This window comes from Heteronotia binoei, chromosome 11 (genome assembly GCF_032191835.1).
Source record: "Heteronotia binoei isolate CCM8104 ecotype False Entrance Well chromosome 11, APGP_CSIRO_Hbin_v1, whole genome shotgun sequence".
Lineage (NCBI taxonomy): Eukaryota > Metazoa > Chordata > Lepidosauria > Squamata > Gekkonidae > Heteronotia > Heteronotia binoei.
The window spans coordinates 77885052-77906639 of NC_083233.1; the positions used below are offsets into that span (position 1 = coordinate 77885052).

Here is a 21588-nt window from a genome sequence, read left to right on the forward strand (position 1 = left end):
CACTTTATGGGTTTCTCCCAAGCAGAATAAGCAAAGCGAATGTCCGTCTGATGTAGGGATTTTCGCCCTACAACGCGAACACCTTTAAAAAGTTATTTTACTGTCCCTTCCTTCCATACGCCCGGGGGGGGGGGGGTAGGGGAAGGGAGGTCTGAGGTAAAAGCGGGGAAGATATTTATGCTTTTTTTTTTTTTTTTTTAGAGAGTATAAGAATATAAGAAAAATAGCAAGGGAAATAGAATAAAGAGGAAAACGTGAAGAAACGGAGGCTAGATGTTTGAGGTAAACGAGGAGCGCAGCGAGGTAAGACTATCCCGGGCGGCGGTTGGAAAGAAACTGAGTGGGTGGGGCGCCTCCCTCTCGCTCCAGGCATGCGCAGTGGATGCCTGCTCCCCAGAGCGAAAGGGAGTGCGCGCCAAAAATAACGCCTAGGCTAGCTTTTAAAATCTCCGAGGTAGGGTTCGTCCTGACGGGAAAACCCATGTGTGGGACTGCACAGAGACCACGAAGAAGATCATCAAATGTGTCACCTTTTAAAAAGATACCGAGAACAACAGCTTGGGAAATGCATTGTCTTCTGTCAGTTGCTTGTATATATCACTTCGAATTTGATCTGGCAGTGTTTCATCTGCATCACAGTATCTTATCCTGGGGCTTTCCAGGGAATGCACTGGTCACAAAAGATAGTTAAACAGCCCAGGCATTATCTGTAGGAAACTGACTTTAGCATGGTTTGCATAGTTCCGTTTCAGAAAACAGTCCCCCCCCCCCCACTAAAATGGAGTTGTTCTTAAAACAAAAAACCCCAAACATTGCATTACCTTCCCCAAGTTTTCTTGTTCTGTGATCATCCGGGAATATTGCTCCCTAAAAAGAATAATGCATTTAACCACCACTATTTAGTATTCAGAAAGTTCAAGACGATTCAGGTCTGGTGTAATTCTGACAATACCCCTGTGAAACGGATTGATGTTTTCATCCCTACATGCCAGGAGTTATGCAAGAGATCCCCTACAAGGAAAAACAGGTTACTCACCTGTAATTGATGATCTTCGAGTGGTCATCTGTGCAGTCACACACATGGGTTTTCCTATCAGGACGAACCCTACCTCGGAGATTTTAAATAGCTAGCCTAGGCGTTATTTTTGGCGCGCACTCCCTCCCGCTCTGGGGAGCAGGCATCCACTGCGCATGCCTGTAGCGCGAGGGAGGCGCCCAACCCACTCAGTTTCTTTCCCCGCCGCTGACATCATAGGAGCGCGGATATATAAGACAAGTAGCCAGCAGCGGGGACGGCTGGGCGGGCGTGTGTGACTGCACAGATGACCACTCGAAGATCATCAATTACAGGTGAGTAACCTGTTTATCTTCTTCGTGGTCTCTGTGCAGTCCCACACATGGGTGACTGATAAGCTGATCTGCAAGGCGGTGGGTGCTGGCACTAGAGTTGGAGGAAAAAATAGTGCAAAGGTTAGTGCAACATAGGCAGCACATTATAGGCTATAAGGTAAGTAACTACTCACCAAGCCCGGACCAGCTTCTTAGTCAAAGATGGAGCGAAGAACTGCCTGTCCAAAGGATGCATCCCGCCTAGCACGAACGTCCAAAGCGTAGTGCGTGGCGAAGGTCGAGGAGGAAGACCAAGCGGCAGCAGCGCAAATGTCCTCCATGGATACACCCCTGGCAAGGGCAGATGACGTTGACAAAGCTCTTGTAGAATGAGCTCTTATGGCAGATGGAACTGGTTGCTTCGCGAGCTTGTAGCACAGCTCTATAGCAGCAACCAACCACTTTGATAGTCTCTGCGTAGATATCTTTTTTCCCTTATGACGGCGGCCGTAGGCCACGAAAAGTCTGGAGTCTGTGCGGAACGATGCAGTTCGATCTATATAGTAGGCGAGTGCTCTTCTCACGTCTAGACAGTGTAGAGCTTCTTGGCCCTTATCCGTAGGCCGTTGGAAAAAGGCAGGTAAGGTAGTGGTTCTATGCAGATGGAATGCGGAGACCACCTTCGGTAAGAAAGCGGGATCTGGCCGTAACACCACCTTATCATGGTGAAACATGGTGTAAGGCGAGTCCGCTCTGAACGCGCAGAGATCACTTGCTCTTTTAGCAGAGGTGAGTGCAACTAAAAGAGCCGTTTTCCATGAGAGGAGGTGAAGTGGTATCGTAGCCATAGGTTCAAAAGGTGGTTTTACTAGTTGGCTAAGCACTAGTGACAAACTCCAGCTAGGATACATTTGCCGTAGTGGTGGGTGCAAATGTAAGATTCCCTTTAAGAAGGATTTCGCAGCAGGGTGTGAGAAGACAGTTCGACCCTGTACATGCGGGTGAAAAGCTGAGATTGCTGCCAGGTGCACCTTCAGAGAGGAGTACGTAAGGCCCTTTTCTGACAAATGCAGTGTATATGCTAAGATTTGAGGCATGGAAGCCGAGGAGGGTCTGAAATTATGCTTGGTAGCGTAGATGGAAAACCTTTTCCATTTCATGGAATATGACTTCCTTGTTGACGGTTTCCTTGCATTAAGGAGAACGTGTCTTACTCCTTCAGGAAAGTCTGAGAACATATCCTCCAGGCCGTCAGGCGAAGTCTGTTCGGGTCGTGGTGCAGAACCCTGCCGTTCTGTTGGGACAGGAGGTTGTGTGCCAGAGGGAAGTGATGGTAAGTGCTTTCTGACAGGAGGAGAAGGGTTGTGAACCATGGCTGACGTGGCCACCATGGCGTCACGAGAATGCAATTTGTGTTGTCCAGTTGAATTTTCTGTATGCACCGTGTTATTAACGGAAAGGGAGGGAAGAGGAAGTGTAGTGGACCGGCCCACGTCTGTATGAAGGCATCCCCTGCAGACTGTTGTGAGGGCGGACCTCTCATAAAAAAGATCGCACACTGTGCATTGTCTGGTGCAGCAAACGCATCTATTGACGGAGTTCCGAATTTCCGGAATACTGGCAGAAGGTATGACCGGTGGAGTGACCACTCGTGGTCGTTGATGGAATATCTGCTCAGTCTGTCCGCTTGAACATTCTGTATGCCAGGAAGATGTACCGCAGTGAGGTGAATCTGATGGGCAATACTCCAATGCCACAGGTGCATTGCTCTTTTGCAAAGGCGGGTGGATGCTGTCCCTCCTTGCCTGTTTATATAAAAAACCGTCGCCACATTGTCTGAGGCGATCTGTACGTGTAGGCCTTGAAGAGATGGAAGGAACGATTTTAACGCTCTGTGAACAGCTAGAAGCTCTAAGCAATTGATGTGGAGCGACTGTTCGTACGGTGTCCATTGCCCCTGGACCGTGAGTACGTCGAGATGAGCTCCCCAGCCCCATCTCGAGGCGTCTGTTGTAACCACTGCTGATGGACTTGGCCGTAAAAAGGGCATTCCCGCAAGCAGGTGAGCTCGAACTGTCCACCATTCGAGCGAAGGGAGGATGTGGCTCGGAACAGTGAGGACCGTTCCTTGAGATTGGTGTTGGGGTCGAAACGCGCGGACGAACCAGATTTGTAGGGTTCGCATGCGTAGTCTTGCGTGTGTCAGAACTGCCGTTGTGGCTGCCATAAGTCCTAACATGCGCTGAATGTTGAAGGCCGCTTGTTTGGGTTGTTGCATTATTTGTGTGGCCAGCGTCTGAATGGAGGATATCCTGTCCACAGGAAGATACGCCTTGTGGTCCGTGGTGCACAAACGAGCCCCAATAAACTGAATGTCTTGAGTTGGGGTAAGGTGTGACTTTTGATGATTGACCTGGAGGCCCAGGTTTGCTAGGAGCGCAAGTGTGATGGAAATGTCCTTCATCAACTGTGTCCTTGAAGCTCCCACAAGGAGCCAATCGTCTATGTATGGGTAGGTTGCAACGCCGCGTTGCCTGAGGTACGCTGCAATAACCGCCATACATTTTGTGAATGTCCGTGGTGCCGTGGAAAGTCCGAAGGGCAGAGCTCGGAACTGGTAGTGGTTGTTGCCAACGGCGAAACGCAGAAACTTCCTGTGGCATTGGTGTATTGTCAGGTGGAAGTATGCGTCCTGTAAATCTACCAGTGCCATCCAGGAGTTTCTGGGGATTAATGGCAGAATCGATTGTAAGGTGATCATTCTGAATTTTCTGTGGCGGATGAATTTGTTTAGGGCTCTTAGATCCAGAATCGGGCGCTGTCCCCCATCCCTTTTCGGGACTAGAAAGTACCTGGAATAAAAACCTGTCCGATGATACTGGACTGGGACAGGCTCTATAGCCGCTTTGGCTGTTAAGGTGTCTATTTCTTCCTGAAGGGAAGGTGATGGGGGAGTGGAAACAAAATGATGTCTTTTTGGTGGTGCTTGGAACTCTATGGAGTAGCCCCTCAAAATAATGTTCAGAACCCATTTGTCTGTGGTTATTTGTTGCCAATTGTCGATAAATGGAAGAAGTCTGGAGACGTGCTGAAGTGGTAGAGGTAGAAAGTCAAAGAGACTGCTTCGATGAAGATGCAGCCTTTTTAGGTGGTTGTGGTCTCTGCTGTCTCTGGTTAAAGGATTGCTTTGGAGGAGGAGCTTTACGTTTCCAGTATTCAGATTGTCGAGGGGATCTGGAACGTTTGAAGGGGGTTGGTTTCCATGATCTGGGCTTATAGCTCTGTTGTTGTTGCTGCTGTTGGGCTACCCCCAATCTTTTCGCTCGTTTGCGGCTGTCATCCACGGTGGACAGTATATCGTCCGTTGTGGCATTAAAGAGACCTTGGCCATCGAAGGGAAGGTCTTCTATCTTGAATTTTAGATCAGGCTGCAACGAAGAGGATCGAAGCCAAGCATGTCGTCTTAGGGCAATGGAGGCGGCCATCGCCTTGGAAGTGCACCCCACAGAGTGACGGATGGTGTTTATCTGTTGCTTTGAAATCCTGTTGAGCTCCTGAAGTAGCTTGCAGGCTTGTTTCTGGGAGGGCTCAGGCAGGGCAGAGACTAGCGTATTCAGTTGGGAGGAGATATTGTGGGAATACGCGGCGAAGTATGCTAGGTAATTGTTGATCTTGGCAGTTGCCGTCGAGATTGAATACATTTTCCTTCCAAGAGTATCTAACTTCCTGCCTTCCTTCTCAGGGGGTACCGGGTGGCGGGTCTGTTTGGTTTTAGAAGATGAATGCACTATCAGAGAATTCGGTGCTGGATGGCTAAATAAAAATTTCGAATCCGGTGCTTGGATCCTATAAAGGGATTCGATTCGTTTTGAAGTCGGGGGAATGGAGGCTGGGTTGTCCCAAGCTTCTTTGATGGCTTCTAGGTGTACCGGCAGCATCGGCAGAAAGGAACCAGCAGGTAAATCTGAGTGCACCAGGTCGTGTACCACGTCTGTCACCTTGGGTGCATCCGAAGTCAGAGTTACGTTAAGTGCAGAGGCCATATTGGCAATCAAGTCCAGGTATGTCTTTGCCCCTTCGGAAGGTGACAAATCCGCGGGCTTGGCGATATCTGAAGCAGGGGACCCAGGGGACATGGACTGTATCGAATCCGATGATTGAGCTTCGGATTCAGCATCAGAGTCAGGTTCGGGTTCAGGTAGGTCCGGTCTGGTTGGAGTCGTGCTTTTGGGTTCCACTGGAATCGCACCCCTAGGTTTAGAAGTCGAAGTGGAAGGAGTCGGAGACGGCTGTCTCGGTGGTTGCTTGCTCCGTTGGACAGGAGTCGCTTCCTTGGATGGGTTCATGTGATAATCGGTTCGGTACCGAGAATGATGGTATCCGCAGCATGCATGGGATTCGATGGAAGGAGACCTTGAAGCATAATGGCGTCGCCTCGGGGACATGGATGGGGACCGAGATCTCGGGTTGTAGCGATGGCGGTCCCTCCCTCTACTAGGGGATCTCTCCGGGAAACGCGCATGATGGTACCTATATCTCTCCATGCTGGGAGACCTGGCTGGGAACCGATGCGCATCGAAGTACCTGTAAGCATCATGTTTGTGCTGGATGGGATTCGACATATCGCGGAACGATCTAGGATTGATGTGGTGTCGAGTCCACTGTTGCGGGTCTCGAATCGGCTCCAGCGCAGGGTCTAGCATGGATCCATGCGGGGAAGGGGATCGGGACGGAATGGGAATAACTTCTTCCGTCTGCTGGTGCGGCGACTCCGTAGCCGGGGTGGTCACTTCCTGGGTGTCGGATCCGGGAGTGGAAGGCTCGCATTGCGTCTCAGGCTCATTCTGTTGTTCGGAGGATTTTCTCGAGTCCTTCGGAATCTTCGGGTCCTTCGGGTCTGTCGGTTTCCGCGGAGCCTTCGGATCGGACGGTTTTCTCGAATCCTTCTGGCCCTTCGGGTCGGAATGCTTATGTTTCTTAGTGTGCTTCCCGCCCTTTGGTTTAGTCGCCGCGGCCGTTTGTTCTGACGTTCTCGCGCCGTCGCCGGCTTTCGCGGCATCGCCGGACTTATGCTTGCTGGGAGCAATGGCCACTGAAGCTGCCGACCTTGCGCCGTCCCCTTGGGGAGTCAGTAGGGGAGGCGACTTACTTGCTGACGAAGATTGCGACATATCAGGCTGGAGCACAGACTCCATTAAGTGGCTTCTGAGTCTAGCGGCTCTGTTTTTTCGCGCCTGTTTGCAAAATTGAAGGCAGTGCGCACAGGCGTCCACTTTATGGGATTCTCCCAAACAGAACAAGCAAAGCGAATGCCCGTCCGATGTAGGGATTTTCGCCCTACAGCGCGAGCACCTTTTGAAAGTTATTTTACTGTCCCTTCCTTCCATACGCCCGGGGGGGGGGGGTGGGGGTGGGGGAAGGGAGGTCTGAGGAAAAAGCGGGGAAGATATTTATCTAAATCTTTTTTTTTTTTTTTTTTTTTTTGAAGATAAGAATATGAAGAAATAGCGAAGGATGAAAGAAGAGGAAACTTGAGGAAAACGAAGGCTAGATATCTGAGGTAAGTGAGGAGCGCAACGAGGTAGGACTATCCCGGGCGGCGGTTGGAAAGAAACTGAGTGGGTTGGGCGCCTCCCTCGCGCTACAGGCATGCGCAGTGGATGCCTGCTCCCCAGAGCGGGAGGGAGTGCGCGCCAAAAATAACGCCTAGGCTAGCTATTTAAAATCTCCGAGGTAGGGTTCGTCCTGATAGGAAAACCCATGTGTGGGACTGCACAGAGACCACGAAGAAGATCCTGCATCTTCCTTCCACCAGAATTCTCACACAGCCTCCACTTGTGCTCATCTATCTCTGCCCCTCCCAATAGCCATTCAACTGCCCTGAGCATTTCATATCTCCTGGACGGCAACGGGGGTCAGTTGGGGCTCCAATGAGCCGTCTCAGCCCTCACCGGCCATTTAAGGTAAGAGCTTTCTTTTTGTGGTGTTTACTGCATATGTGGAGGAATCCCTTGAATAAGCAGAAACTCCAGCCTTGTCTGTGGATGGCTCCATTTCACTGCCCTACTGAACAGCATTTAATCATCAGGTTTGCTCTTAGGGTGAATAAGCGGGGGGCCCACAAGGAATCACTAACGGGGAAGGGGTGAGGAAGTGGGGAAATTCCTCTCCAGGATACTATAAGCTCTTAGGGCCTTGAGCTGTTGAATTCCCCCATCATTCTGTTTTCATCTCCCCCACCCCCCTTTTGCCATCAAGTCACAGCTGACTTATTGTGACCTCATAGGATTTTCAAGGCAGGAGACATTCTGAGGTGGTTTGCCACTGCCTGCTTCAGCTAAGCCACCCTGGACTTCCTTGGTGATCTCTGATCCAAATTCCCTTTTAGCCCTTGCTTAACTGCCCCCAGTAGCCAGTGCTTCCTAGAGTAGGCTCAAGCATCCCTCTCCACCCCATTTTTTTTAAATTTACAAAGTCCTGTGTTTTGAACACAAAGGGTTGGGGTTCTTGGATGGGAGACCACCAAGGGAGACTGCAGAGGAAGGTCAATGGCAAACCACCCCTGCTTCTCCCTTGCCTTGAAAGCCCCTTGCTTGGGAGCACCGTAAGTCAGCTAGGATCGGACAACACTTTACATGCACACGCACACAACACACATTCTGATTCACTGACACCTGGGAGCTGCAGCCTAGATTTCTGTAGAAGTAGGACTGCAATCCAAATTCAGTTGGGGGACTTAACAAGTTGATGCATATATCATAAGGAATGTCCAGAACTGCTTGCGATAGGAAATGCACATTCTGGAAATCCTATTGGGCAGATGCTTGTAGGTTTCCACTGGGGGAATGATCCCCCAGTCTTTGGAGTTTGTGCCAGTCACTCAGAAGAAGAAGAAGAAGGATTGCAGATGTATACCCTGCCCTTCTCCCTGAATCAGAGACTAACAATCTCCTCTATCTTCTCCCCCCACAACAGACACCCTGTGAGGTGCGTGGGGCTGAGAGGGCTCTCACAGCAGCTGCCCTTTCAAGGACAACTCCTGCGAGAGCTACGGCTAACCCAAGGCCATTGCAGCAGTTGTAAGTGGAGGAGTGGGGAATCAAACCCGGTTCTCCCCGATAAGAGTCTGCGCACTTAACCACTACGCCACACTGGCTCTCTCATGCATCCTCACCCCCTATATTGCATGTTATGTGGGGAGAGGGGATTTGTGCCGGGGACATGTTTGGCCACCTGGGACATCTGTCTTTCTCATAACCTGCATGCAGCTGCTGTCCTTTGTGCAAGGACCAAAGTGGCTTCAGTTGCCCTGAGAAAAAAAGAATCATCTATTGACTTTCCTTCCCAGCTCTTCAGGTCCTCCAGTTCAGCCCCAAGGATACGTTTGGTTTATTATAAAGAAAGAGACCAGAAAATTTAGACTTTTAAACATCCGCTTTGGGGCTATTTATAATGATGCCTGGAAAGAATGCAGCTTAATTTTTAAAGTTAAACTATTTTTAGAGAATAAAATTAACTTTTCAAATTCCTCAAGACTGACTCCATGGAATGGAGACGGGGATCAGAATTAGGCCATTTTTGGTCCACTAACAAACAGAGGTTTTGCTGAAGGGTCAGCTGGGCTCCGTTTACATTCCAGCGTCCACAAAAAAGACACCCGAGCCCTGAATGCATTTGGAGACCCCTGCCTGCTTTTTCCATTGGGCTGTTTTGTTCTGCAGCCCATCAAGCCTCCATAAGATCTTCCGCCTGGGAGAATCTGCACCCTGGATTAGCTTTTGAGGGAGAAGCAGCAGTCTGTCACAAATGAGCCAGAAACGAACAGTGCAGCCTCGGACATGGCAGGAATTACGAGGCAGCTTTCTTCCCCAGAAAAGGTGGGCAAACTTGCCTCAACCTGCCTCAACCACCATCCTTCTCAGTACTGGGGAAGGGCATGTGAGGAGCTGGGCAGGCAGAAACTGCTATGGAATACCCCCCATGTTTGGGGCAGGGTAAACAGGCCAAGTCCAGTGTACGTGTCCAGAGGAACCACAAACTCCATTATGCTGAGATGAGCAAAGCCTGGAAATAGTCCCGATTTTTGACGAAATGGGGCAAAATCAACCTACAGATGTCACACCAGGCCATCTGTCACTATGACCTGTCAACATGGGGGTGGGGGGAGGGGAACAAGAGAGTATTTTCTCTAGTCTGACACCCATTAATCCCCTGTACGCCCCACCCACTTCCTCTGCACTCTGCATTACAGGGGTGGACTAAAAAGAACCCTGTAATCCTCAACTGACAGTTCATTGGTCAAATCCTCCTTTGGTAGAAAGGCTGAATGAGAGACCTGCTTTCTGACCGACTGTAAAACTTCTGTGTCGAAGGGACATCTAAAAGGGGATTGGACAGGTTGATGGAGGATAGGTCTGCCAGTGGCTACTAGCTGTGGTGACTAAAGGGAAGCTCCACGTTCAGAGGCACTCAACCTCTGAGTCCTATTGAGGCACTCCACCCTGAGTCCTAGGTACACCCTGAGTCCTAGGTCTTTGAGTGAAACTAAGTCCTCAGGGCCAGATGAATTGCATCCAAGGGTTCTAAAAGAGCTTGTGGATGTAATTTCTGAGTCTCTTTTGAGAATTCTTGAAGAACAGGAGAGGTGCCGGAAGATTGGAGGCGGGCGAATGTTGTCCCCATCTTCAAGAAGGGGAAAAAAGACGATCCGGATAACTACCGACCTGTCAGCTTGACATCTATACCTGGAAAAGTTTTAGAACAAATCATCAAACAGTTGGTCCTGGAACATTTAGAAAGAATGGATGTGATTACTAAGAGCCAGCATGGGTTTCTCAAGAACAAGTCATGTCAGACTAACCTGATCTCTTTTTCTGAGAAAGTGACTACCTTGCTGGATCAGGGGAATGTTCTAGGCATCGTTTATCTTGATTTCAGTAAGGCTTTTGATAAGGTTCCACATACTATCCTTGTTGACAAGTTGGTAAAATGTGGTTTGGATCCTGTTACCATCAGGTGGATCTGTAACTGGTTGACAGGTCGTACCCAAATAGTACTTGTGAATGGTTCCTCATTCTCTTGGAGAGGAGTGACAAGTGGAGTGCCTTAAGGATCTGTCCTGGGACCAGTTTTGTTCAACATCTTTATCAATTATTTGGATGAAGGAAGAGAGGGAATGCTTATTAAATTTGCAGCTGATACTAAATTGGGAGGGGTTGCAAACACAGAAGAAGACAGAAACATGATACAGGATGACGTTGACAGGCTGGAAAACTGGGCTAAAATCAATAAAATGAATTTTAACAGGGATAAATGTAAAGTTCTGTATTTAGGTAGGAAAAATCCAATGCATGGTTATACGATGGGGGAGACTTGTCTTAGCAGAAGTATGTGCAAAAAGGATCTAGGGGTCTTAGTGGATCATACGCTGAACATGAGTCAACAGTGTGATGGGGTGGCTAAAAAGGCAAATGCAATCTTGGGCTGTATCAACAGAAGTATAGTGTCCAGATCACGTGATGTGATAGCATCGCTTTGCTCTGCTCTGGTAAGACCTCACCTGGACTATTGTGTTCAGTTTTGGGCACCACATTTTAAGGATATAGACAAGCTGGAACGGGTCCAAAAGAGGGCGATGAAGATGGTGAGGGGTCTGGAGACCAAGTCCTACGAGGAAAGGTTGAAGGAACTGAGGATGTTTAGCCTGGAGAGGAGGCGGCTGAGAGGTGATATGATCACCTTCTTCAAGTACTTGAAGGGCTGTCATATAGAGGATGGTGTGGAATTGTTTTCTGTGGCCCTAGAAGGTAGGATCAGAACCAATGGGTTGAAATTAAATCAAAAGAGTTTCTGGCTTAATATTAGGAAGAACTTCCTGACCTTTAGAGTGATTCCTTAGTGGAACAGGCTTCCTCCATGGGAGGTGTTGGGCTGTCCTTCCTTGGAGGTTTTTAAACAGAGGCTAGATGGCCATCTGACAGCAATGAGGATCCTGTGAATTTAGGGGGAGGTGTTTGTAAGTTTCCTGCATTGTGCAGGGGGTTGGAGTAGATGACCCAAGAGGTCCCTTCCAACTCTATGATTCTATTGGTCTGATCCAGCAGGGGTCTTCTGATGTTCAGAAAGATCCCCACCCACCCCAGAAAGACAGGCTCCACCCCACCCCACTATAGCCCCCTGCATTCCAGGCAAGCCCCAGTGGTCTTAATATGAATGTTAAAATGTGGGCTGAAAGACGGCTCTTGTGTCCCACCAAGTGCAAATACTAGGGCTACAACAAACAGATCTGGTGTACAAAACGGGAAATGAAACATGGGCAGTTAACTGTGGAGCTGAGCATCCTTGGCTACCTTCCACTCTATCTGCTCCCTTGTTTCAATTGGGGCTCCAGAGACTTTCTGCTTCCTTTGGCATCATTCAGATTCCCTCCAGTTAAGCAGATAAATCCATTGCAAACAACAAAGGAAACATACTTTGCACCCTGTCCTTACCTGCCCCTCAATTTAGCCACCATAAACGGGAACTTGCAAGATAAGCAAGCGTTTTGTTTCTCTTTGCGTTTCTCTTTGCAGCCTCATTTCTGCAGGCAGATAGTCCTTTACAGATTGTAGCAGAGCTGAGAGGCATCTCTGTAGTAAACATGAAGCAGCTCCACACCTCTGCAGGGTAGCTGTTTACTCCAGAGAAACTTCAGGTGGCCACCTCTAGTTCAAGCGCTCATGATGCAGCCTCCCTTTCTGAAAACTCTTTGTTTTGCCTCACGGAATCCCTGGCACATTTACCTAATCGCCTTTCTCCTCTCCTGGGGATCGGGAGAGACGTACATCTTCATCTCCTCTTTGGCACGCTGGAGCTGTACATCCAGAATCTAAGAAAAAATCCTCACAAGTTTAGATACAGAGTTTGGGTCCGGCTTAAATCGTCTTCAAACATGTAACAAATGTTTATTTTGCTTGGACTCTGTGAGCATTTCTGAAAGAGTCACTTTTCAGCCCCTTTCTTCCTTTTCAACAATTATGGCCTATATGTTTATTAACAATGAAAAACCCTGAAGAGATTCTCCAAAGTGGACAGATTCTCTGTCCATGGTGGCAAAGAGAAGTGGGAGGAAGGTTCATCCAGCTCCTTTTCCATGAGATGAGAAGAGGGCAGTTGAAGCCCTATACGGAGGGGGGAAGAGTGCTCCAGAAGTCCCTGGGGCTAGTACAGACATGCGTGCCTCCCAGTGCACAAATGCACAAAAGCTGCAAAGATTTATTTATTTATCATATCTACATCCTGCCTTCCCCTAGCGGGCTCAGAAGATGATGATGATGAAGATGATATTGGATTTATACCCCGCCCTTCACTCTGAATCTCAGAGCAGTTCACAATCTCCTTTCCCTTCCTCCCCCACAACAGACACCCTGTGAGGTGGGTGGGGCTGAGAGGGCTCTCACAGAAGCTGCCCTTTCCAGGCTGACCCAAGACCATTCCAGCAGCTGCAGGTGGAGGAGTGCCGAATCAAACCCGATCCTCCCAGAAGAATCCACACACTTAACCACCACACCAAACTAGCCCGTACCCTTTTCATGCAGTTGATATGATGGTAATGGCTTTCCTCCTGCCCACATTCCTCATGAAGAACTTTCACCTCCTGAAGGAGAAGAAGTGAGTGGGTCAGTACAACCACCCAAAAGATGGGACATTCCAATAACTAATGCATTTGGATTTCAGAAGTCTGGAATCACCAGAAAGAACTAAAGCAGAGCATAAGTATTCGCATGACACGTTAAGCAAGATAGAAATTACATAAATAGGATCCTAGTTACAATAAGTTATACACAGCATTGCAGATCACAGTTCCTAAAACGTTTATCCAAGCAAGTTTCTGAACCCTTTTGTGCAGTGCAACCTACTGCCTGGGCAGAAAAGCAAGGGGCCATTACTGAAAAGGCCTGGTTGCTCCCTGCCTCATCTCTGAGGGTGGGGACAATGAGAGCAGGGCTCAAGAGGCAGATCTTAACTGGCAGGCTGGGTCATTCAGCTATCCTGGTCTCAAGCCGTTTAGGGCCTTAATGGTAAGAACCAGCCCTCTGAATTGTGCCCAGAGTCAGCCAGTGGAGTATTCTTCATTCCCTGTACTCTTCCGCTCCCCAAGGATCATCTACACAGCCCCCCACCTGTAGGGTAAGGGAGCCCAGCCATGGCTGCTACTCTGGGAGCTGCACCTCCCTCCCGCCATCTTACCTGTGCCAGGGCAGAACGGCTGCTCTCCAGCCCCGCTGCACAGCTGTCATACTGGGTTTTTTTCTCTTCACATCCTTGAGTCAGCTCCTAAAGAGAGGGAGGCAAATGGGCATGTGAAGCACAGCATGGTTCAGCCAATCCCACCCTCTTGCCTTTGGTACCTGGAGCACAAAGGGGCCAAGAGAAACTAAAAGGACACCCCACAGAAGAAGAGGAGACTGGATTTATACCCCACTCTTCATTCTGAGTCTCAGAGCGGCTTACAATCTCCTTCCCTTCCTTTCCCCACAACAGACACCTGCGAGGTAGGTGGGGCATTCCAACCTGCAGAGACTAACTGCAGGATTTTCAGGGTATAAACTTTCCAGAGCCCCGCTCAGGGCTACAAGCAGCATGTGGCAGGCCAGTGGACAGGCCCCGATCCGTTGCAGGACTGAGTTCAGCGTCGGTGTGAGGAGTCTTGCCCCAGTGTCATGAATCCCAGAGCCCAGCTGTGTTCCGAGAGCACCACAAAAAACCCCACTTGCCTGGCACTTCTGTCGCAACTGCCTTAAGTCTTTGATAACGGGAGCAAGGTTGGACTTCTTATCCGCCACCAGAGCGTTCAGCTTTTTCACCTGTTTGATGGGAGGTGAAACACACCATGTGAAGGTTCTATAAATAGCGCAGCCAGAAAGCTGGGAAAGGAAAGATTGTGTGTGTGTGTGTGGGGGGGAGCAAACGGACGGGAAAGGGGAAATGGAAAAAAATCAAGGGAGCCATGAAGAAAGGAGAAGATGGTACCATTTGGCCAAAGTGCAAGCACACCACCGAGCATCTCCATCCCACCCGCCTTTCAATACTGCCCAAATCACCATTTCAGACATGCCGTCCAGAGTGCGCCCCTTCATCTCATCCATTTCGCTCTTGACCGCCGACACCCTCTCCAGCTCTTCCTGTGTGTAGCTGTATCCGGAGATGCCCTTTTTGGCCTCGATGGCTTGCTGGATGCAAAGGGAAAGGAAGACCGTCATCCCAGGAAATGCTGCTGTCTTGCTTATAGCCCTGCTCGTGGACAGCTATGGATCGTTTTGGGGAAGAAATAGCCTGCGCACGTGACATCAGCTACCATGTTCTGCCACAGCTCTTCTTGTGAGTCCGATAAAAGCATCAAACAAAACAAGGGCTCTGTCTAAAAGTGATTCACTTTCTAACCAAGCAAGTAATGCCAGATGCAATGGCAAGGAACAAGGTGGCGACCCGTGGGAGTGGCTCTCCACAGGTGGCTTCAGTGGCTTCAATGGGCATGTGTGGGAACCTGCTCTCATTAGACCCAAGGGGCTGATTCACTGGCAGTTTCTGAATAGCACATGCTGGAATGGAAATAGAATGGGATGTGATTTCTTTTAAAAAGTTAAAAATACAAGGACAGACTTTCGTTTGTTTGTCAGTCAAAGCGTGAGTGGTGAAGAGCATAGTCATGATTTTGCTGAAGTCAATTTTTTCTTTTAAAGGCTCTGCTTCTATTTGAGGGGTTCTTCTAGTATTCGGCCTCCAGCAGAAGGAGGAGTTGCCCAAAGACTTCCAAATGATTAACATGCGGAATTCACTGCCACAGGAGGTGGTGGCAGCTACAAGCATAGCCAGCTTCAAGAGGGGGTTAAATAAAAATATGGAGCAGAGGTCCATCAGTGGCTATAAGCCACAGTGTGTGTGTATATATATATTTGGCCCCTGTGTGACACAGAGTGTTGGACTGGATGGGCCATTGGCCTGATCCAACAGGGCTTCTCTTGTGTTCTTATGTGACACAGAGTGTTGGACTGGAGGGGCCATTGGCCTGATCCAACATGGCTTCTCTGATGTTCTTATGTGACAGTGTTGGACTGGAGGGGCCACTGGCCTGATCCAACAGGGCTTCTCTTATGTTCTTATGTTCTTAAATGTAGTCCTCTGCTGCTACTACCTGGGGTCTAATTTCTGCACATCAGCCATGCAAAGCTTAGCCAGTTCTCTTCTTGACTTTGCTCATTCTTTCCTTTCTCCTCCCCTTGTCTTCTTGCCTCTTTCTGCTTTGGAACCAAGAGTGACTAAGGATTATTTAGTTATTTTTTTAATTTAAAAAACCTTCATTTATTAGCTGCCTTTTTTCTTGACGAAGCTCAAGGAATGAGATGGGCTATGGAGGGAACAGGACAGGGGGGAGAACATGGCCGGTGTGGTGTGGTGTGGAGCATGCTGGGCCAGGATGTGGGAGGCCCAGGTTCCAATGATCTAAACTTTGCCAAGGAAGCCTGCTGGATGACCTTGGACCACTCACCCCCTCTCAGCCTCCCTGACCCCCCAGAATAAAATGGAAGAGAGGAGAATGATGCAAACTGCTTTGGGTCCCCCTCCCAATTGGGAAGAAAGACAGGGTTTAAATGAAGCACATAAAGGTGAATTATTTCTTACAAGTATTTGAAGGTGTCAGTACATTTTCGGCAATTAAAAAAAAGACCGAAGGGAAGACTCTGGGGATCCAATCTGCTAATGGTGGTACTTTCTCCCAGCATAGTGAGACGCTTGCAAAAGGGGAAGGCTCCGTGTTACAGGGAAAGCCCCACCGCTGGAGCAGGATCCTACCGTGTGCCTGTTTTACAAGGAGCAGCACCAGAATAATTGCCCATCGTTTCTCAGTTAGGGAATCAGATTGCTCTGTGGGCTGCAAAAGACAAGCTTTGCCTGCGGCTTTCCTGCGCAGACAGCTTTGGAAGTCTGCAGAGTCACGGAGGGGCTCCTTACCAACTGCTGCTGGACGTCTTCGTGCCGTTGCTGGAGGAGCTCTTCCGTCCTCTGCAGGATTCCGTACTCGGCGGTAATTTCCGCTATTTCCAGGCGCTTCTTTTTGTAGAGTGTGTTTTTGCTCCGGAGCTTGTTAACGTAGCGCTTGAACTGTGGCACGGGATTGAAATAAGGTGGTGTTTGAATTTCAAAAGAACTGGATGACAGACTTATGGCTGTAACAAAAGCCCCTAGCACCCCATGGTATCCTTGTGGGCTCTCACCTGTACCAAGTAGGGGTTGCCTGCTCCAGGTTGGGGAATTCCTGGAGATTTGGGGGTGGAGCCTAGGGAGGCAGGGCTTGGGAAAGAAAGAAACCTCAGCAGGGTCTGACGCCATCCAGCCCACCCTCCAAAGCAGCCATCTTCTCCAGGGATAATAAACACAATTGGAACCGGTGTACTCAATGGATAATATAAGCAAATCACCGGAAACAATGTGACTGTCACAAAACCGTGTATCAATATATTTAGTGCAAACTGAATTGAACAAAAAGAACAGAACACGGAGTATACAGTATAAGTAGTATCCCCACAAGGTCTTTCCACAGCCTGGAAGTCGGCTTCTTCTAATAGACATAGGGGTGGGCAAAATCTTTTGAACTCAGCGTTCCAACTCCAAACGGCATGGAGAAATTAAGAAGAAGAAGAAGATATTGGATTTATATCCCACCCTCCACTCCGAAGAGTCTCAGAGCGGCTCACAATCTCCTTTCCCTTCCTCCCCCACAGCAGACACCCTGTGAGGTAGATGAAGATATTGGATTTATATCCTGCCCTCCACCCCGAAGAGTCTCAGAGCGGCTCACAATCTCCTTTCCCTTCCTCCCCCACAACAGACACCCTGTGAGGTAGATGAAGATATTGGATTTATATCCTGCCCTCCACCCCGAAGAGTCTCAGAGCGGCTCACAGTCTCCTTTACCTTCCTCCCCCACAACAGACACCCTGTGAGGTAGATGAAGATATTGGATTTATATCCTGCCCTCCATCCCGAAGAGTCTCAGAGCGGCTCACAATCTCCTTTCCCTTCCTCCCCCACAACAGACACCCTGTGAGGTAGATGAAGATATTGGATTTATATCCTGCCCTCCACCCCGAAGAGTCTCAGAGTGGCTCACAATCTCCTTTACCTTCCTCCCCCACAACAGACACCCTGTAAGGTAGATGAAGATATTGGATTTATATCCTGCCCTCCACCCCGAAGAGTCTCAGAGCGGCTCACAATCTCCTTTCCCTTCCTCCCCCACAACAGACACCCTGTGAGGTAGATGAAGATATTGGATTTATATCCTGCCCTCCACCCCGAAGAGTCTCAGAGCGGCTCACAATCTCCTTTCCCTTCCTCCCCCACAACAGACACCCTGTGAGGTAGATGAAGATATTGGATTTATATCCCGCCCTCCACTCCGAAGAGTCTCAGAGCGGCTCACAATCTCCTTTCCCTTCCTCCCCCACAACAGACACCCTGTGAGGTGGGTGGGGCTGGAGAGGGCTCTCACAGCAGCTGCCCTTTCAAGGACAACCTCTGCCAGAGCTCTGGCTGACCCAAGGCCATGCCAGCAGGTGCAAGTGGAGGAGTGGGGAATCAAACCCGGTTCTCCCAGATAAGAGTCCACGCACTTAACCACTACACCAAACTGGCTCTCAGGAGACAGACACCCTGTGAGGTGGGTGGGGCTGGAGAGGGGTCTCACAGCAGCTGCCCTTTCAAGGACAACCTCTGCCAGAGCTCTGGCTGACCCAAGGCCATTCCAGCAGGTGCAAGTGGAGGAGTGGGGAATCAAACCCGGTTCTCCCAGATAAGAGTCCGCACACTTAACCACTACACCAAACTGGCTCTGCTGATCTCCAGATAAGGAGGAATCGCTTATTGCAGGACTCCTTGCGATTTCGAAGTTACATAGTTTCCGGTCATTTTCTCCAGGGAAGCTGATCTCCGTTACCTGGAAATCAGTTGTAATTCTGGGAGATCCTGGGGGCTCTCCTGGAGGTTGGTAACCCTAGCACCAAACATATACTATATACCTCAGGAGACCTGTTAACACCAGTGCTGTAACAACATGGGAAAAAAACTGAATAGGCTGTAGTTCCTGGGAGGAGCCAGAAATCAGGCAAGTGTAACTTTCTGTTTCTCCTCAGCTGGTAGAATGAAAACTAAATCAACCGGGTTTCTCTACTTCTGAGTAGGCAAACTGTGCGCTCCACTGAGCCACGTCCATAACAGGAAGATCAGAACCACGGTGTAAGAGGCTCATTATAGTTTCTTACACCGTGGTTCTCCTCAGCTGGTGACTGAGCGGAATGAGAGAAGGCCAAGGCCATGAGCTCTGTAAAGAAGTTATTAAGGTACCCCCCCCTTTGAAACAAATGCAAAGAAAACCTTTAAAAGTGTGTGTGGAGACTATATTTGAAAAAACAAGAGCAGCACTGTCTGTGACATCTCCCCCCCCTCCTGAGTGTCAAGTGCCACACCCCCCTCCCCGTGCCAGACTCCGAAGCCGGAGAATCCCCTTCCCCCAAGTAACTGTATGTTCTGCGAAAAGAAGAGTGTCCTGGGCACCAGGCCCATCCTGAAATCGACCCGGCTCATCTGCCGGCTCGGGCAGGGTCGAGGCCGAAGCCCCGTCCACCTGAAAACTATTTTTAAAGCCCAAAGCGGTCATTATTTCTGGCGAAAGAACAAACCCGCGTATTACTTTGTGTGCTCTATGCAGGCTGAGCTGGGCGCAGAATTCAGAGCACTGTTGTCTATCGGGGAGAAGGTCAGGGAAGGTGGAAGGAATCAAAGAAGCCACTGAGCTGAGGGTGCTCCCCCCGCCCCGTTCGCTTTTTAAAACTACTACTGCAAAGATTTAAGGTGTGGATCACCGAGAGCCGCTGCTCATCTCAATGAAATGCATTAATTACGATATTTAGTGACCCCATGTTTTCCTCCCAGGGTGTCAGCTTGGATTTTTGGCGGCTTCTTTTAATGGAGCTGGCTCGCAGTAACAACTTGTTTTTTAAGAGAAGGGGCTGTGGTTCAATCGTAGAGCATCTGCTTGGCACACAGAAGGTCCCAAGTTCAATCCCTGGCATTTCCAGTTTAAAAAAAATCTGGTAATAGATGATGTGAAAGACCTCTAACTGAGACCTCTGGAGAGCTGCTGCTGGTCTGAGTAGACAATACAGACTTTGATAGACCAAATCAGCCAGCTTCATATGTTCAAGGGCTGGGTTTTAGCTGTAAACTGCCTCCAGCAGATCTCTGGAGAAATGGCTTAATTTTTTTTCTAAATAAATAAATTAAATCAAACATGACACATTTTTTTTAAGATGATGATGATATTGGATTTATATCCCACCCTCCACTCCGAGTCTCAGAGCAGCTCACAAGCTCCTATATCTTCTCCCCCCAAAACAGACATCTTGTGTGCTGAGTGTGGCTGAGAGGGCTCTCCCAGCAGCTGCCCTTTCAAGGACAACCTCTGCCAGAGCTATGGCTGACCCAAGGCCATTCCAGCAGCTGCAAGTGGAGGAGTGGGGAATCAAACCCGGTTCTCCCAGATAAGAGTCTGCACACTTCACCACTACACCAAACTGGCTCTTTCAACCACCTTTCAAGGACAACCTCTGCAAGAGCTATGGCTGACCCAAAGCCATTCCAGCAGCTGCAAGTGGAGAAGTGGAGAATCAAACCTGGTTCTCCCAGGTAAGAGTCTGCACACTTAACCACTACACCAAACTGGCTCTCTTTACTTGTGCTTGCTCAGCTTTCCCTTTTGCTATGCCTCTCTTTCTTTGGAGGAAGCCACAAGGGCCCTCAGTTCGTAAGACCTGAGGAAGGTTGATAATGTTAAGACATTCTGGAGGACATCAATTCATCAGTTGGAAGGGACCTGAGGGCACTTCACACGCACATCCTACCCAGCCACCATATGTCCATCTTAGTCCGACATCTCAAACCTTTCCCCACCTTTGCTCCTATCAGAGTCAGATTATATGTTAATTCATCAATCTTCCCTATTACATTTAAGTCTTCGTTAAATGTCATATAATTGAATGTACTTTGTCTGTAATAACTTTTTAAAAGCCTGCCAAAGTCTGGTATTGGGACAGCGGGGGTGGGGGGGAATGGTGGCTCTGGGAGGCTGAGGCAAGGAGAATGGAACACCTTTGCACGTGGGACGTTAAAAATGCAGACCTTTTGACCCATGTGACATACAAAGATCATTGTCAAGTAAGGTTTGGAAAGATGAAGAAGATGATATTGGATTTATATCCTGAGTCTCAGAGTGGCCACAATCTCCTTTACCTCCCCCACCACCCACAACAGACACCCTGTGAGGTGGGTGGGGCTGAGAGCTCTCCCAGAAGCTGCCCTTTCAAGGACAACTCTGTAAGAGCTATGGCTGACCCAAGGTCATTCCAGCAGGTGCAAGTGGAGGAGTGGGGAATCAAACCCGGTTCTCCCAGATAAGAGAGCTCTGGCTGACCCAAGGCCATTCCAGCAGCTGCAAGTGGAGGAGTGGGGAATCAAACCCAGTTATCCCAGAAAAGAGAGCTCTGGCTGACCGAAGGCCATTCCAGCAGGTGCAAGCAGAGGAGTGGGGAATCAAACCCGGTTCTCCCAGATAAGAGAGCTATGGCTGACCCAAGGCCATTCCAGCAGGTGCAAATGGAGGAGTGGGGAATCAAACCCGGTTCTCCCAGATAAGAGAGCTATGGCTGACCCAAGGTCATTCCAGCAGGTGCAAGTGAAGGAGTGGGGAATCAAACCCGGTTCTCCCAGATAAGAGCGCTATGGCTGACCCAAGGCCATTCCAGCAGGTGCAAGTGGAGGAGTGGGGAATCAAACCCGGTTATCCCAGAAAAGAGAGCTCTGGCTGACCCAAGGCCATTCCAGCAGGTGCAAGTGGAGGAGTGGGGAATCAAACCCGGTTCTCCCAGATAAGAGAGCTCTGGCTGACCCAAGGCCATTCCAGCAGGTGCAAGTGGAGGAGTGGGGAATCAAACCCGGTTCTCCCAGATAAGAGAGCTCTGGCTGACCCAAGGCCATGCCAGCAGGTGCAAGTGGAGGAGTGGGGAATCAAACCCGGTTCTCCCAGATAAGAGAGCTATGGCTGACCCAAGGCCATTCCAGCAGGTGCAAATGGAGGCGTGGGGAATCAAACCTGGTTCTCCCAGATAAGAGAGCTATGGCTGACCCAAGGCCATTCCAGCAGGTGCAGGTGGAGAAGTGGGGAAT

The 21588-nt window shown here is 49.4% G+C and overlaps 1 protein-coding gene across 1 annotated transcript in view; it reads right to left on the reverse strand.

The window, feature by feature from the left end:
* IFT81 (intraflagellar transport 81) overlaps positions 1-21588 on the reverse strand; it is an 86961-nt gene that overhangs the window by 7670 nt on the left and 57703 nt on the right. The window contains exons 12-18 of the mRNA XM_060250145.1: positions 16321-16470; positions 14412-14540; positions 14085-14174; positions 13558-13644; positions 12893-12964; positions 12111-12196; positions 822-867 (exon numbers count right to left, since the gene is read on the reverse strand). Of these exons, the coding sequence (XP_060106128.1) occupies positions 822-867; positions 12111-12196; positions 12893-12964; positions 13558-13644; positions 14085-14174; positions 14412-14540; positions 16321-16470 (660 nt within the window). The remainder of the gene's footprint in view (positions 1-821; positions 868-12110; positions 12197-12892; positions 12965-13557; positions 13645-14084; positions 14175-14411; positions 14541-16320; positions 16471-21588) is intronic.